This window comes from Benincasa hispida, chromosome 10 (genome assembly GCF_027475165.1).
Source record: "Benincasa hispida cultivar pf3 chromosome 10, pf3_genome.v1.1, whole genome shotgun sequence".
In the NCBI taxonomy this organism is placed as follows: domain Eukaryota; kingdom Viridiplantae; phylum Streptophyta; class Magnoliopsida; order Cucurbitales; family Cucurbitaceae; genus Benincasa; species Benincasa hispida.
The window spans coordinates 14,100,872-14,118,407 of NC_143487.1; the positions used below are offsets into that span (position 1 = coordinate 14,100,872).

A 17,536-nucleotide genomic window follows, 5' to 3' on the forward strand; every position below is an offset into this window, starting at 1 on the left:
ATTCAATCCCTAAACCTCATTTGAGGCGGACGACAAGAAGAATGTTGGAATTCGGAGGAAATCGAGTTCTTCCCGAAGCAAGTCAAACGTCGTTCTTTCCACTTGCCTTAGTTTAATGTTTGATTCCAGTGACAATGAGCTCTGGTAAAGTGTGATCTGACGTCTGAAAGAAGAACCTCCACTTGAAGGCGACAGCAAACGGGTTGCTTCAACGAGACCTATTCTCTTAATAGGCGGCAAAGCGGAATAGGAAAGGGGCCAAGGGATCCCCCTCGAATCAGAAAAAAAGTTTCTAATAAACCGGGAAAAATAGAAACCAAGAATAGGGCTTTCTGTCAATCCTTAGCTTCAACTTGCGTCAAATCCTTTTGCCTTTGACTCTGCTATATTTAAGACTGTGAGCTTTGTCTATTGATGAACAACGGATTGACGGAACTCTTGGCATTGCTTGGCAAATTCCACCATTTCCCCAGCTTGAATCTCTTTCAATCCATAAACATGTGTAATCCCATCTCCAACTGAGACCACTCGACCGAAAAATCTTTCACTCACTGAGAAGTGGAAACCCGTGACTAGATCCTCCTGAAGACAGATTCGATGGGAAGAAGGCATTTGGAAGCATTGCTGACTTAACATTTAGGGATCATCAATCGCCATAATGACCAGAGCAAGCCAAAGCCATGCCAACCTACGCCTTTTCCTCACCGTCACTGCCATTTCACGACTTGGATCTCGGAAAGTCGGTGATAAGCAAGAAGAAAAGATTGATGGACAGTAGTTGTTAGGTACTGTTTATGGTATTCATCATTGCCATATCTCCTTTTTTTGGATGGTCTATTCTATATTTACTGACAGTGATTGTTAGTTACTTTTTATTGTATTCACACAACTATATATATGTATCTCACTTCACTTTAACTTAGGCCAAACCCATTCCATCTACTTGCTTAATGCAATTGATATGTTATTTCTCTTTTCTCCAACATTTTCTTATTCTATGTTATTTCTCTTGTTGGTTTACTGCATTCATCTTGTTGGTTTCTCATTTTGTTGGTACTATTTATTGCATTCATCTTGTTGGTTTCTCATTTATCATATTCATGATATTATCTGTAATTCAAGTTTCAATTAATGAATTTCATAACTCTGAGGTTGGACCCTATTCCATTTTTTGGTTTTTTGTACTTTATAATTATGCTCCCACTTGCTTTCAAGTATAAGGACAAACACAATCCATCTATTTCATAAATGCAAATGGTATGCCTTCTCCCTCTTTATCCAACATTTTTTTTATTACGGTTATTGACTAGTGTACTAATGTTGTTTATTGTAATTTATTTTAGGGTTGGTCTTATACGAATCAATCAGATCCAACACTATTTACCAACTTTCTCTTGCTAAGGTGTTTACATGCACTTAAATATATGTTACTTTTGTTAATTGTTTCTTATATTTGTACTTTTGTAATTTGCTTTTTGCTATATTTAGATGATTGACGGTAATAATATCATGACCTAACATTTGTTGCTAGATTTAGATGATTGAATATATGTTGCTAGATTTGGATGATAAAATATATGTTGCTTTTGTTAATTGTTTCTTATCTATTTTTATTTTTTTTTATTTATTTTTTATTCATTCTTTTGCAGCTTTAAATTAAAAACAGATTTTCATGACAATTAGTTAAAAAATATAAAATTTGGGAAATTTTTGCAATTGATATGTATTATTATTATGAAACAAGAAAAGGTAGCAAAAACAACCATTAGAATAAGGGAGCAAAGAAGAGAAGATGAGAAAGGTGAGAATAAATTATTTTCTCAATTGGTATGTACTTTAAGAGTTTCAAATAACTATGGGTGTGTTTTCAACAATTTTTATCAAAGTTATTTTCTCAATTTATAAAAATGAGTTTTATCAATGTGTTGCAAAGGAGTGAGATAAATACAAACAAACAATTTCGATAAATTTTTTTATTATTTTTAACATCCACAACCAACAACTAACATTCACTCTCCTTTTTCTTTTCGTAGACAACAAAAAAAAATGTTACAAATGGTAAAGAAATCAAAGTATCTTTACATATAGCATGACTAAGTTTATGGTATTAGAAAATAAAAACTTTTTGGGACTAAGTTTATTTTTAGAATTTGACTAAGTTTACTTAACAAAAGAATATATTTTTTTTGAAAAAAAAGTAATATAAAAAATGTTGTTTTTTAAGTAATATAAAAACAATAATATAAAAGAAAACAGTGTTAACATGACTGACTAAGTTTATTTTTAGTTTTGCAATTATTTTATGATCTAAATTTTTTTTTTCAAGACCAATTCCAAATTTATTAGTACATAATAAACCCAACAGAACTAGTTACGATACTAACAGCATTTACAGCTTCACAATGTCAATTACTTTTAACACTAGAGTTATTATTGAATGACCATAGGAGGATAGAAAACACATGACACGACAGTAGATATCGTATTAGACAATTAGCATACTTTTGACTCATTCATGAGTCCGATTAATGTCGTCGTCAAAGTACAAGAATGGATAGAAGATGTTTTTCCATTTTATATCATTTACTTAAGACAACTGGCAGATTAGTTGGAACTAAAGTTATAGATATGGAGGAGATGGTTGCTATGTTCTTACATATTTTAGCCCATAACGTTAAGAACCGGATAGTTCAAAAAGAATTTGTACGGTCTGATGAGACTATTTCTAGGCATTTCAACACTGTTTTATTAGCGGTGTTACGATTACACAACGTGTTGTTAAAAAAACCTTTGTCGGTCATAAACTTGTGTACAGATCCACGATGGAAATGGTTTGAGGTACAGTTCAACTACACCAACATTAGTTCGACGTGACTTATTTCTTAGGAGAACATATGTGCATGAATATTTCTTATTTTGTTCGAATGTAGAATTGTCTGGGTGCATTAGATGGCACATACATCAAGGTAAATGTCGGTGCAACTAATTGCCCAAGGTATAGGACGAGGAAGGGTGAAATTACAACAAATGTACTCGGTGTGTGTGATATAAATGGCGACTTTTTGTTCATCTTATTAGGGTGGGAAGGATTCACAACTGATTCTCGAGTTCTCAGAGATGCAATATCACGACCTAATGGATTGAAGGTTTCAAAGGGTAACTAGCTACACATACCATCTCTCCCTACTCATTGTATTTGTAATATAAGATTTGAAACGATTGGACATTCAACAGGGTATTATTATCTATGTGATGTCGGATACCCAAATGCGAAGGGTTTTTTGGCTCCATATAGAGGTGAAAGATATCATCTTTCAGAGTGTACGTGGAAGAGGTAATGCACCAACAACTCCACGAGAATTTTTTAACATGAACCATTCTTCTGCATGGAATGTCATCGAGAGAACATTCGGGTTGTTTAAGGGTAGATGGGCAATCTTGGTTGGAAAATCATACTACCCGGTGCAAATCCAATGTCGAACCATCATGGCGTGTTACCTTCTGCATAATCTTATGAATGGGGAGATGACTAACAGTGAACTGACCAAGGATTTGGATGAGGTGGATTCAAGCTTTGCTACAACTGGGGGGATGAGAGAAATTATATTGAGAGTTCAAATGAATGGACCCAATGGAGGGATGAAATGGCGCAACAGATGTTTACTGAATAGGAGTTGCCTAGCGTGTAGTGTCTTTATACTTTTTGTTTATTGTAGTGCCTTTATGAATTATTTCATTCGAAACTCTCTCATTATGTTTACTATATTTTGTGCTTAACTTTACTCATGAACTCTCTCATTAGCTTTGCTATAACTACTTGTCATTTATTATTTAATTGTATTAAAATATGTACGTGTATACACTAGAATGTCAAGTTCCTCAAGAGTCCCGAAGCACACTTAGACTAAAGAGGAAGAAGCGAAGCTGGTCGAGTGCTTGGTGGCGTTGGCGCATCTGGTGGATGGAGATCAGACAATGGGATGTTTCAACCTCGCTATTTGGCACAACTACAACATTTGATGGCTGAGAAGTTGCCCGACTGTAATATCCAAGGATCATCAATTATAGATTGTCAAGTCAAATCCTTGATAAAAACTTACTAGCGGACCAACTTGTAGTGGATTTGGCTGGAATAAGGAATTCTAATGCATCACTGCAGAGCGGGAGTTATTTGATGGATGGGTAAAGGTACAATTTTGTCTAAATTGATTTATAAATATTGGTAACAAAATCATAACATCCACTTCACCCTTCATGCAGAGTCATCCTGCAGCAAATGGGCTTCTACATAAGTCATTCTCATACTATGATGATCTGGCCTACGTCTTTGACAAGGATCGGGCTACAAGAAGACGGTCAGAGACCTTTATGGACATCGGGTCTAACATGCCAAATCATATGAATGATGGAGTTCCTATTGATGAATCACAGGATCCAAACATCCCCACGATGTCTAGTCAGGGAATGGACATGTCACAGGATGACATGCATGGAACACGTACTGATCGAAGCACTGAAGAAGGAAATGTTTCAAGAGGAAGTAAGAGGAAGCGAAATGGGAATCAATATGGAATGACAGAGATTGTTAGGAATGTGATGGATTTCGCAAATGACCAATTGAAGGCAATTGTAGAATGGCTGAAAGAGAAGTGTGCAATTGAAGTCGAATTATGTGCAAAAGTTGTAAACCAACTTCAAAATATTCCTGAATTGCATAATCGACAGAGGATGAAACTTATGCAAATCATATTCCGCAGCGTGCAAGATACGGAGAGCTTCTTATCCGTTCCCACAGTCCTGAAATTGGACTATTGCAATCTTCTCCTTGAAGAGAATGTTTGATCAACCCGTGTTTTGGACTGTTTTTCAATAATGAACAATGATTAGTTTGTTTCAATTATGCATTTAAGTTTGCAGTACATTTGGTACCTAAAAAAAAGGTCATATTTTAATCATGCAATCATGAGTTAGTTATTTTGTTCTAGAGATGCTTGTGAAGGATCTCATACCGAGAGTTCTATGAACGGGCTTAGATCGCTCTGATTTCACAATGACCGAAACATAAACGATATACATTCCATACTAACAATGATGCATATTAAACTCATCAACGATATGCTCAGAGTACAACAAAACATAGAGAAAAGAGGTTCATACCAAAGGAAGACTGTCTTCGTATGTGTGAACCCAAAGCAGCAGAAAACTTCCCATCGATCTACCAACACCCGGCGAGTCTGTCGACTGTTACTGCACGATCCGAACGTACAAGAACAAGGCCGCGGGGACAACACCACCACAAGGGAAACCCAGTATCCTCGGCGTCAAAAATCCAAAGAGTGGGCTCTGGTGAGTTTGGTAGAGGGCGGAGGAGAAGACGTCGTGTAGACGATAAGCGCATGCGAGAAGAACTCTGCTATCGTATAGCGGAGACGTTTATCGTATAGTAGAGCTACACGATCGTTTAGGAAAGAGGTATACGATCATTTGGAGAACACGTAAACTAGATGATCGTTTAGACGAATGAGCTTCTATCGTATAGGCTCTCATGATCGCTCTTTCACGGATTCTTTTTGGGCGTGGGCGATTAGAATGCACGACTGAATTATATCTTCAAATGAAAATGATTTTAAAAACTTTAACCTGCCGGTTACCATAACCTTCGCGGCCTCATCTTCCCACGTCCGAACGTGGATTAATTGGTTAATTATTAAATAATTAATCAATTAATTTAATTAATAAATATAATCATATTATATTTATATTCTATAGTTTGATATCATATATCTACTATAGTATTTTTTTTCTCTACTTGATATAAATCATATTTATATCTAATTTCCTCCAAAATAATGTATCTCATACATTTAGCCAATTATATCATATACAATTAACCAACAATATATATATATATTTTCAAATTTTAAACAAGCACAACATATAGGTCTGAACTAATTGTTTTAAAAGCTACTACCATTCTAAATTAGGTTAGGATCTAGAGGGATTTTTAAAAATAATATATATATATATTTGTTTAGTTTAAGTGGTCTTTTTAAAGTTTGCTCATAAACAACGTTTGTTTATGAAATATAAACAAGTTCAAGTAGTCACATTTAAACACTTTAATGGACTGCCCTTAACTTGCATGCATGTATCAAATCTATCTAATTCACCTTTCCAGGTAAGTTCCCAGGTAGGGGTGTTACGTTTCCGTCAACTTAAATACCCCAACCTAGACAGAACCCGCCTTAGACAAAAGGTCCCTTATAGATAGATTTGCTACACTTTAACCTTTTATTAGCCAATTTAATCATATTAAACTGATTAAAAGATTAAAGCCTTAGGGTTGCTAATCATATTAGAACCGTGATCATAGGTTTATGTGATCCAAGTTTTAAATATTTTAACACCATCAATTAAACCTAAGTGAGCATGCATGTAATGTCCGGTCATTACTATATAACTTTCTTTTAGTTCTAATTTCTCTTTAACTCTTAAAAAGAAACAACTAAAAAAAAATTTGCGCATAACGAGGCGTTTATAACAATTATAAAGTAACCTATATGTCATGCTTCATGCAATATCCGGTCATTACTATATAACTTTTATATAACGCGTAATAACCAAGTAAACATGCTATCATTCACCCTTATACTATAACAATTATAATATAAAGATGATGCATGTCAATGCTTTTTAGGCATGCATAAATATAACTCTTATATTATATGATGCATGAGCATGCTCTTACATAATTAAAATCATGCTTCTCCAAATTATAACAATTACAATAAAGAGATGATGCATGATCAATGCATAACTTAAGGTGGGATTTACTATATGTGCATACCATATGACATATAAAACATACATCACATGTATTAAACAAATAGATTAATGGACCGGGATGAGCCTTTAAAACAAAAAAGAACTGGAATGAATAACCCTATCTATTACATTTTTCATTGAGCAAACCGGTTCAGTTCACAGGCGAACCGGGTCTTGAACTGCTAGAAGGTCTCTATCGTGTAGCAATCTTTAGCAGGTAGACGATCGTTTAGCGCGCACTAGACGATAGGAACATTAGCAAACAATCGCGTAGATGACGACGAGGCTGCGAAGCCTGATCATCCATGCAATTGTGTAGCACGACGATAGGTAAACGATTTAACTTGAGTTACTAAGCGATTGTTTAGTCAGTTACTAAGTGATGAAGCTTGCTTACCTAAATGATCGTCTAGTGCACTTTAAATGATACATGAGTGTTTGATCGTCTAATTTATGCATGCAACTTGGTAAACGATTTACCTTACGATGCTAAACGATCGTTTAGTCAGTTACTAAGCAATGAAGCTTGCTGACCTAAACTATCGTCTAGCTCGCGCGAGTATTAAACTACTCTGCGATTGCGTGCCCAATCGTCGTCCCGATACGACCAACTCTTGATCGCATACCCCATCGTTCAACCGATGTGTTCAACCACGATTGCTTAGTCCTTCATCTTCACGATGCGATGGACAACGATCGCATAGAACCTTTTCTGCACGATGTGATCAACCCTAGATCATCTTTTTCCTCGAAGAGCCGCAACCTTTTCCCAGAACTTCGACGAACGACTCAAGACTTTAAACACTTTGAATACAGACTCGATTACGATTATATATGCCCAAAAACGCAGGGGCCTTTACATACAACCGCAAATGTAAAAGGAATTAAACAAACTGAGGCAATTCATCCCGAAAACATCCATTAATCCGGCACATTCACAATAGTATTAACACTTAAAACAGCGTAGAAATGCACCCACCACGAATGTAAACGTTATTTCTTTGCAACAAATGAAATCGAAGTATCAGAAACTTGGCTCTGATACCAATTTAAGGATCTCATACCGAGAGTTCCATGAGCGGGCTTAGATCACTCCGATTTCATAGTGACCGAAACATAAACGATATATATTCCATACTAACAATTATGCATACTAAACTCATCAATGACATGCTCAAAATACAATAAAACATAGGAAAAAAAGGTTCATACCAAAGGAAGACTGTCTTCGTATGTGTGAACCCAAAGCAGCGGAAAACTTTCCACCTATCTACCAGCACTCGGTGAGTCTGTCGACTGTTACTGCATGATCCGAATGTACACGAACAAGGCCGTGAGGACAACACCACCACAAGGAAAACCCGAGTATCCTCGACGTCAAAAACCCAAAGAGTGGGCTCTAGTAAGTTTGGTAAAGGTCGGAGGAGAAGACATCATGTAGATGATAAGCGTGCGCGAGAAGAACTCTGCTATTTTATAGCAGAGACACTTATCGTATAATAGAGCTACACGATCATTTAGGAAAAACTGAACGATTGTTTAGGAAAGAGGTATACAATCGTTTGGAGAATGCGTGAACTAGACGATCATTTAGACGAATGAACTTCTATCGTATAGGCTCTCACGATCGCTCTTTCACGGATTCTTTTTGGGCGTAGGCGATTAGAATGCACGACTGAATTATATCTTAAAATAAAAACGACTTTCAAAACTTTAACCCGTAGGTTACCATAACCTTCGCGTCCTCATCTTCCCACATCCGAACATGGATTAATTGGTTAATTATTAAATAATTAATCAATTAATTTAATTAATAAATATAATCATATTATATTTATATCCTATAGTTTGATATCATATATCTACTATAGTATTTTTCCTCTACTTGATATAAATCATATTTATATCTAATTTCCTCCAAAATAATGTATTTCATACATTTAGCCAATTATATCATATATAATTAACCAGTCCAATTATATCATATATAATTGAACTTCCTCTTGTCAATTTGAACATTTCAAATCAACCCAAACACTGGTTCTCGACTTTATCCAAGCTACCCAGGTGACCTAATGGACCCATGGCTCGAAGCTCCAACGGTACGTGAATAGCTGACTAAACTCTTTAGCCACGAGATTCACCATCAGTTAACTGTCAGTGATTCCACTAAAGACCAATAGCTGAACTCTTCTTATCACGGATATATTTCTATTTTCATTGGATATAACCAATCATGAGTACGATGACCCTTCACAGATGCTTGTAAGTACAGCTAGGCCAATCTACCGTTTTGCCCCTGTAGTTACATCTCACTCCTTAAGTACCATTGATTTCTCTAATGAACAATACAACATAATCCAACTATGTGTGAACACCTCTCGGGCTAAGAGAAGGGTGTGGCGCCACATCGTTCAAGCCTCGAAATTAGCCCTTAAGGGAGCCATCTATCTACTTAACCCTGCCTCGGGGAAGGAGTGAATTTCATTTTGTGTAGTTGAGTTCCCAGCTCCCAAATCAGACGAATCCCCAAAATGGTAGGTTTGAATTGGCGACTTGGCTACTCGCACCCATACAAATCAAAGGACTGCCCTCAATGGCAGGAGTTCCTAACTCACTCAGGATTGAGGTCATGTTACCTATGGTCATCCTAGTGAAGGGAAGTCTCTGTCATGAACGATGTTATATAACGAGACATTAACACTTCATGGTCAGGTCTTATACAAAATATTTGTATAGGATGCCCCCGCTCGCATGTCCCCAACACGATTGATCAGGATCAGATCATCTGTGGCAAGTCACGACACTTGTGACCATTCCACAAAGCGGGCCGCGTCCGTAGCATTACCAGGATAAGGTTTCCCTCCTATATCCATATACTACAGACCATTTTGGTTGTCACTCAAGACCTGATCCACTTGTATGTCACCACATACATGCTTGAGTCATATACAGATAACCAGGGATTTTATGTTTATTGGTTTGTGGTAAAGCAAATAAAACAAATAACCGAGCAAAACAACAAGATGTGAAGTAAATATCATATATTAACAATCACAAGTGTTCGTATATACTGTTTACAAACTATAGGATACGAGACTTTAGGACATCAACCCCAACAACTTGTACCTAAAAAAAAGAGATTTATATATGAAACACATGAATTGCATCCGAAAGCAATGCATTTTTTTCTTTTTTAGCCATATTAACCAAGTTATCTCTCAAAATGACAAAAAAATCGTAGTTAGCTTTTAATATAAATTACAATGAAATTAATTTTTTATAAATTGGTGGAACATATAGTCTTAATTATATTTTCAAAATATTATATTTCATATGCATAATTATTAGTATTATAAAATATGGTAGTAGAAAAAGTTACACATGGTCTAAAATAATCTATATTCAAATTACAGACTGTTATAATTCGGACTATAATAACATATACTCCAAATACAGACTATTATAAGACATAATACAATACTCTGCACCATAAACACAAATTATTATAAACCAAACTATAATAGTCTGCATCCCAAATGCATACTATAAAAACATACAGTTTATTATAACCCACATACTATAATAACCTACTCTGTGTCCCAAACGCGCCCTATATTTTTCTTGTATGAATAATATTTATTTTTGTTTTAAGTTTGTAATAGATATCAGGGATATTTGGTATCTAATATTTAAAGTTTCATGAGATTTTAGTTATTAGACATGTATTGTAGATAAATTTGAGTGTTTTAAATTAATAAGAAGAAAAAAAACCCGAAAACTCAACCCATTGAGTTGGAGACCATATTTGGGCCTTTTAAGCCAAACCAACCAACCTGAATTTTTGGATTGGTTTTTTTAAAAAAAAAAAATCCAAACCCAATCTCATCTGTGTACCTTCCTATTCTTAATGGTTGAACTAAAAAAAATTTGTATTAAACCTTAATTCATATTTATTAAAAGATGTAATTGTAAAAACAGCAAAATACTAATATGAAGTAGCATCAACTTTTCTTTATTGTACATTTACTCTTATTGAATTATGTGGTTATATTTACCGATGTAAGATGAAATGTTTTGTATTTTATAATCTAAATGCATGTCTTCTATATTTGGATAGATATATGCCAATGATATATTTAAAATTTTGGAAGGGTAAATAATAAATAAATAACCAATTTTCAAATATTTTTCTATATTTGCAAAATCAAAAGTTGTTGTATATTAAAGATTTATATTGAATTTAGTAATATTCTTATGTAATACCATGAATTTGTATTTCAAGTTAAACAGACAATGTTTAGCATTAAAATTCAAACATAAGGTATGCTGATTCAATTTTATGGACCTTTTAACTTTTTAAGAGAGTTAATTCATTTACCTGATGCTAAAAGGTAAAGCAGAATTAAAGCATCTAAGAATTGGAAAATCAAGATAGAATATTTAGACGAAAATTGTATCGTATGGCAAATATATTTTAAGAAATCAAAGTCATGACTTCAACTTTTTTGTAATTGCAGTTGTGTCAACCACATAACAATCGCATACAAATCGTATAACAATCACGTAACAATCATATAGAAATTCAATAGCAATCAAATTTTTAGGTGGAAGTTTTTTGCCATGTTCTAAAAAAAAATCAAAACCTAGGGACATACACCTAATTTTCAATTTATTTTTATTAAAATTGCAACTGCCCCATATTTAGAATTACAAAATATACATAAATAAATAAATAAATAAAGTACAGAAATAAGGATAAAAATTCAAAACAAAATTTACACAAACCAGATGATTATCCATATGACCATATCTACCTATGAGATTTTGTTCCACCATGTATTAAAAATAAATAAATAAATAAATGGGGGGAAAGTTATTGAAAAATAAAAATAAAAAAAACAATTGGAGATAATGAACAATAATTTCTCATAATTGTGAAAAGATTAAAAAAAAAAAGAAAAGGAAAAATTGTTAGCATGGACAAAAATGGAAATGGCTTCTTCATCTTTCCCTGTCACTGCCAACTTTAATCTTCTCCAAAATTTAAAATCCAAATTGATAATGTAACATATTTATAAGATCAAATTATAATCTTTTACATTTTTTGGAAATATGAATCTTAAAAAATATAATAGTAGGAGATGAGCTGTACTATAAATTAACAAAACTTGCTTTTTCTCAGATTTTTTTTTTGAAAAAAAAAATGTTAGTATAAACAATCAACTCTGATCAAATATAGGGACAAATTTTTTTCCAAAATTCCACCTATTTGGTATCTTGAATATAAATATTGAAAAATGCTACATTGGCATAGATTGAAAAAAACTATTAGATGAATCAATTCACTGTCTTGGAAGAAATTATGTCATATCTTCAATTATTTTCAAATTATTATCAAGTTACTATGAACCCTCATAATCGCGTGATTTTAGAGAAATTGTCAAAAATAACACGTTTAAATTTTTATCTGGTAAAACTAGCATTTTCTTTAAAACTCGTAAAAATAGTTTTTCTCGATCTTTTTTGGGTCAGATCGACCATGAAATTTTAATTAAAAAAATCTACTTTTTCCAACTTATAGAGTTTTTTAGACTTTCTTGGTACATCTCGTCAGATTATACACTGAGATTAGATACATCTCAGTGCTAATTTCGGTACATCTCAGTGCTAATTTCACAAAATAACACCGAGATTCCATATATTTGAGCTTTCTCGGTGAAATCTCGGACGTAATTAACACCGAAATTCATATATTTGAATTTTCTCGATGGAATCTCGGACATGACATCGGGATTCTATATATATCCCAAATCTTATCCAATTTTTTGAAAAAGTTGATCTTTTCCAAAATTTAAAAACATCGAATCAATTTGAAAAATCCAATTTAATTATTAGAAAACGCACTTGGAATTTTGAAAATTCATAAAATTGTGAAAACATAAACTATGTCGAAGATTTGAAAAATTACGTAATAATTTGATATAATATTTAGTAAACATAACCAAAACTTATAAAAATTTGAAAACAATATAAGATTCAGGAAGATTATAAAAAAAAAAAAAATATGTATAATCAGATGAGATATACCAAGATAGTCCAAAACAATCTATAAGTTGAAAAAAAATCAATTTTTTAACTAATTCTCGGCAGTCGATTTCACAATTTTCCGTGATTTTAGTAGTAGCCACTTCGATAATCCGTTTTTGGCTAAATACAGATGAAAGCTTAAAGAATTCCACATGAATAAATGAAGAAAGAAAAGAGAAAGGGTCACTGTAAATTGATATATTTATTTGTTTCTGAAAGCAAGAAATTCAATCAATAGCAAGAACACACAGAAAGTTCAAAACTCAGATTCAATGTCCACAAATGCAAGCACAAATGAGTGCAGCTCTATTGTCATTTGCAGGCTCAGTTCCTCCATTTCTCCCATTTTCAGCATTTGAACCAATGCTAGATTGAGGAGGTGCCACACAGCCATTGATGAATAGGGAGTTTGGCTCTGGACCAGACTGAGCCAATTCTAATTCATCTGGTCCATACATGATTACACTCTGATTTCTCCGATTTTCGTCGGCTGCTCTTCTTTCTTCTGCCAAGAAATGGCCTAACGACGGGCCGCTGTCAACGCTATCTGCGTTGGTACTCTCTCTTGAACACAGAGAGAAAAACCATGCTCTAGACCTGGTATTGCTCCTCTTCTCCTTTGTGTTTTCTGTTCTTCTTCCCCTGATTGATCTTCTTGAGAGTTCTAAAATGTTAGAAACTCCTATGAGACTCCCAAGTGTGATGCTCTTGTCATGGAAGAATGATCCTGTCGACTGCAATATTAACGCAACGCCCGGCGAAGTAAGATAGATTGTCATGAGTCATGGCTGTGGCTATCTGAGTTTAGAGTTATTTTGAAAATTGCTAGGCTATCTTTTAAATTGTTGAGCTGCAGCTATGCAAATGAACTGAAATTGAATCTTCAGCATCAATATTTCATAAGCATAACTTATCTATCAGATGGGATGGCAAAAATCTGAGCCAAGTCCAAAAGATTACAAGGGATCATGTCTTGCAGTTCTTGTTGATCTCTTTATTTCTCTTGCTACTAGTGAAATCAAAAGCTCATGCCTAACTTATAATGCAATACATGAAAGTATACATTCAATCATCCTCTTCCAATACTCTCAGTATGAGACCCAAGATAGAAATGAGGAGTTAAAAAGGACATATAGACTTCAAGAGAAATTTGATACATCTACTACTACCATATAATAGTCTTTCTCACTCCAAAAAAGATGCACGACTTGTATAACAAACCTTTTGATTTGAGTCAAAAATGATTTCGAATAGTTTATGTTAGCATTATGGCGTCAAACCACCATGAATTGGCTTGTCAAGTAAATAATAAAAGGCTTAGAGTAAATGAATTCAAGTCATGATAGCTATTTGCCTAGGATTTTTTATGACAAGATTCTATGAGAATAGTCAAGATGCGTACAAGTTGATAGGACACTCATCGACGTAAGAGATAAACAATAATAATAACATGCAGGCACTTAGAGCAAATATCACAAACATTGGGATTAATTAACTAACAAAAACCAATCACTTGACTAATCTTCATCTGCATTACTCTCAATACAATGTAGATTAAAAGGAACAAACACAAAGAACATAACTAAACCATAAGGTAACACATGAAGAAGACTTTTACATTTCAAAATCTCAGTTAAAAAAAGGGGGAAAACAAATACAGACCTCAGTGTCCAAGTCGGATGAAGAATCAGAGAATGAAATAGGAGAAGCCGTCATCAAAGTGTTGAAAGACACTGATCCCAAATAGTCTCGATTTCCAGGTACACCAACTCTTACATTCAGAGGCTGTAAACCAAGAGGCCATCCTTCTCCCTTCAATCAAATCAACAAGAAAGTGAATTAAAAAAAATACAAACAGCAATCTGATAAAGGAAAAGAGGAAAAAACATCGACAGAGCAACAACCCATCAGAGAAATAATGGGAAAAAACAGAGACAAGAGCAGACCCACATCAGAAAGAGGCATTGGGGTGAGAGGGAAAATCCAAATGAAGGTGAAAGAGGGAACAAACGAAAAACCTGTTGAGCCATGTGTGTGACTGCCCACCAAGTACTCGATGAAATGGTTAGAAGAAAGTCGAAACCCCACTTGGGTAATGGAAGTCACCTCAAGAATCAGATTTGGTTTCAGACAGAGGAGTTGTCATTTTCTTCAGTGAATGAAAAGGAAATCAATCAATCTGGGGTTTGGATGAACAGAGGAGGGCTGTGGAAGAAGAAGACGAAACCATTTCATATCAGTTTGATGAAGTTGGGTATTTTGGTTTTGGGGTCCAACAGTCCAAATCGGTCAAAAAAGAGCGTTAAGGGTTTAGGATTTTTATCATTTTGGAAGCTTTCTTTCTTTCTTTTTATGATTCGTTTTCTTTTTAATCTCACTTTAGTCCCCTCTTTGATTCCATTATCTAAATAAGGCTGTTCAGATGACTGATATGATTTAAATAAATAAAAATTTTATAGATTGAATTGGTCTTTAAATTTATACAAAAACTCAAATCCACTAGAATCATTACAAAATTATTATTAGTTATATATAAATATGTATTGATTTCAATTCTATGTTTTTTTAAAAATAATTTATTCTCCGACAACTTCTAAAATGAATTTAGTACTTTTAAAAGAAAAACTTTGTAATATAAATTTAAATTGAGTTGATAATATTAATTTGATATACGAAAAAAAATAGATGCAATTTTTACGTATAAATATTTTATTTGTTTTAGAACAATTTTTTTATATAAAAAATCCAAGAAATTCGAACCCATTATTTAATAATTATTTGGGTGGAAGAACTTTACCAGCCGAATATTTAGGTCAAGTCTAAAAGGTGGTTCAACCCAATCTAACCTACAAATACCCTAATATTTAAAATTAATTTTGAGAAGTACATTTTTTATCCCTCGATTTTGTGATAAATTAGACAAATAATAGAGTTTTAAAAGAAAATTAAGCAAAACGAATCTATATGTTTTAAGTTTTGAATCTAGTTTTGTATTATTTAAAATTGATTAATTGACATTAACGTTAAAGTCTTAAATGAATATTTAGTAAAGAATCATTGTAAGATTAAAAATATATATATTTTTTTAATTAATTTTTGTCTTCCTTCTCTGGGTTTTGTTGACTGCAAATTTAATGGAGGAATCGTTTTCTTTAGGCATAATATTATTGAAAAAAGCAAAGCCCAAATTTCAGAAGCTGTCTCCCTGTAATTGTCGGTTTTAACCCTGATGATCATGTTGAATTTAGAGGGGTAGAATGGGAAAAGATAATTTGAAGTTGCTTTACCCCACGATGATCGGGCAGATAGAGAGGAGGGTACAATCTAATTGAGTTCACTTTTTTAAACTATTGATTGATTCTATTAAAATTCATACTTAAATTTTAATTCCAATTTGAATTTAACATCTCCAATTTATAGGGATTTTATGGGAATTAACATAAATGTTCACTCTTTATTATTATTATTATTATTATTATTATTATTATTATTATTATTTAATTCGAGTTGTTCAACATGTCTAATGTTGAACATATATGTTTTAACTTATCCTCATTGAACCAATAAGCCCTCAAGATCAATAGCCTAAGATATTATTTAGATTGAGATTGGGCTGACCTAATCTTCAATTGTCAAGTTCATTGTCTAAATCTTGGACTTATTTATTGGATCAAAATTTTGGGTCAATCTATTGGATTAGCTTATTAAATATATATTAATGCTGACCAAATAAATAGTAAATCTAGAGGTTTCATTTAGAAAAATAGCAAAATATTTTCAAATTTGTAAAAATGACAAATTGAATTAAATAATAAAAAATTATGATGAGAGTTATCTAAATTGTCCTCACTAAGAATAAAATGCATAACGCTCAAAAATTGAAACTGTAGAGTTTCTAAAACGTTAAAAAAAAAAAAAAAAAAAAAAAAAAAAAAAACTAATACACTATAACTAAATTATTACTACACTAAATAGTGTACCTGACAAATGTCAAATACCTACAAGGTATAATTACTACACTAAACTAGGCATTCATACAAAATAAAAAATAATTAAAACTAAAATAACCAAAAATTGATCTAATCGCAAAAGAAAACAAATTAGAGATTTTGGAAAGCTTCTGTCCCCAATACATACCATCATCGTGAGGAAAAAAAATACTTTTGAACGGTGCCAATCAGTACAAAATCAATGTGAGAAGAATCTCTTCCATTATGGCGTCCTCAACGAAAATACTAGAGAACTTTTTTGCCAGGTAAAAGACTTAAATCGTTCCCCAATCGTTCACCTTCCCATATATAATCTTCTATAAAACTCGTTTATCCATTAAGGAACTTCTTTACTGATTCGATTGCAAGAGGAAGGACGAATCTCATCTATTTTTACCATTAGACAACAAAATCAACATTACCAAAGTTCATTTCACAGTTATAGAAACCTAAAACCTTGCACAATCTTTCGTTTCATCATGCACTATAACCTGTCCTACACATTGTTTCCCCCCTTCAAGATAAGAAATAAGTACTCAACAACTTTTTTTAATATAATATATGGAGATTTTCATTTTTTTAAAAACAATTAAAGATTTACCTAATAGTTTTTTAAAACATAAGATTGTGTT

General features: G+C 33.2%; 2 protein-coding genes and 1 pseudogene across 3 annotated transcripts; 2 read left to right on the forward strand and 1 right to left on the reverse strand.

Moving 5' to 3' along the window:
• Nucleotides 1–658: 658 nt before the first annotated feature.
• Nucleotides 659–3,777, forward strand: LOC150033125 (uncharacterized). The gene is made up of 4 exons (XM_090306288.1): nt 659–774; nt 2,604–2,838; nt 2,931–3,146; nt 3,235–3,777. The coding sequence occupies exons 1-4, from the start codon at nt 659–661 to the stop codon at nt 3,775–3,777; spliced, it is 1,110 nt and encodes a 369-aa protein (XP_090162414.1).
• A 90-nt stretch (nt 3,778–3,867) lies between these two features.
• Nucleotides 3,868–4,842, forward strand: LOC150033126 (uncharacterized; annotated as a pseudogene).
• An 8,256-nt stretch (nt 4,843–13,098) lies between these two features.
• On the reverse strand, nt 13,099–15,259 carry LOC120088692 (uncharacterized). Of its 2 annotated transcripts, none has more exons than XM_039046113.2 (3): nt 14,934–15,259; nt 14,578–14,727; nt 13,099–13,649 (listed from the first exon to the last, which is right to left on the reverse strand). In XM_039046113.2, exons 1-3 carry the CDS (start codon nt 14,943–14,945, stop codon nt 13,185–13,187), a joined length of 627 nt encoding a protein of 208 aa, XP_038902041.1. In that variant the 5' UTR covers nt 14,946–15,259; the 3' UTR covers nt 13,099–13,184. The 2 variants fall into 2 exon arrangements, with proteins under 2 accessions (XP_038902041.1, XP_038902040.1); XM_039046112.2 differs by having other exon boundaries at nt 14,866–15,181.
• Between the last annotated feature and the right edge of the window lie 2,277 nt (nt 15,260–17,536).

Coding starts and splice junctions, on each gene's coding strand:
- LOC120088692 (XM_039046112.2), bottom strand. Junction 13,650..14,577: donor CATCCGACTTGGACACTGAG/GTCTGTATTTGT, acceptor TTAATATTGCAG/TCGACAGGATCATTCTTCCA.
- LOC150033125 (XM_090306288.1), top strand. CDS start 659: ATGACCAGAGCAAGCCAAAGCCATGCCAACCTACGCCTTTTCCTCACC. Junction 775..2,603: donor GAAGAAAAGATTGATGGACA/GTAGTTGTTAGG, acceptor GACAACTGGCAG/ATTAGTTGGAACTAAAGTTA. Junction 3,147..3,234: donor CACGACCTAATGGATTGAAG/GTTTCAAAGGGT, acceptor GACATTCAACAG/GGTATTATTATCTATGTGAT.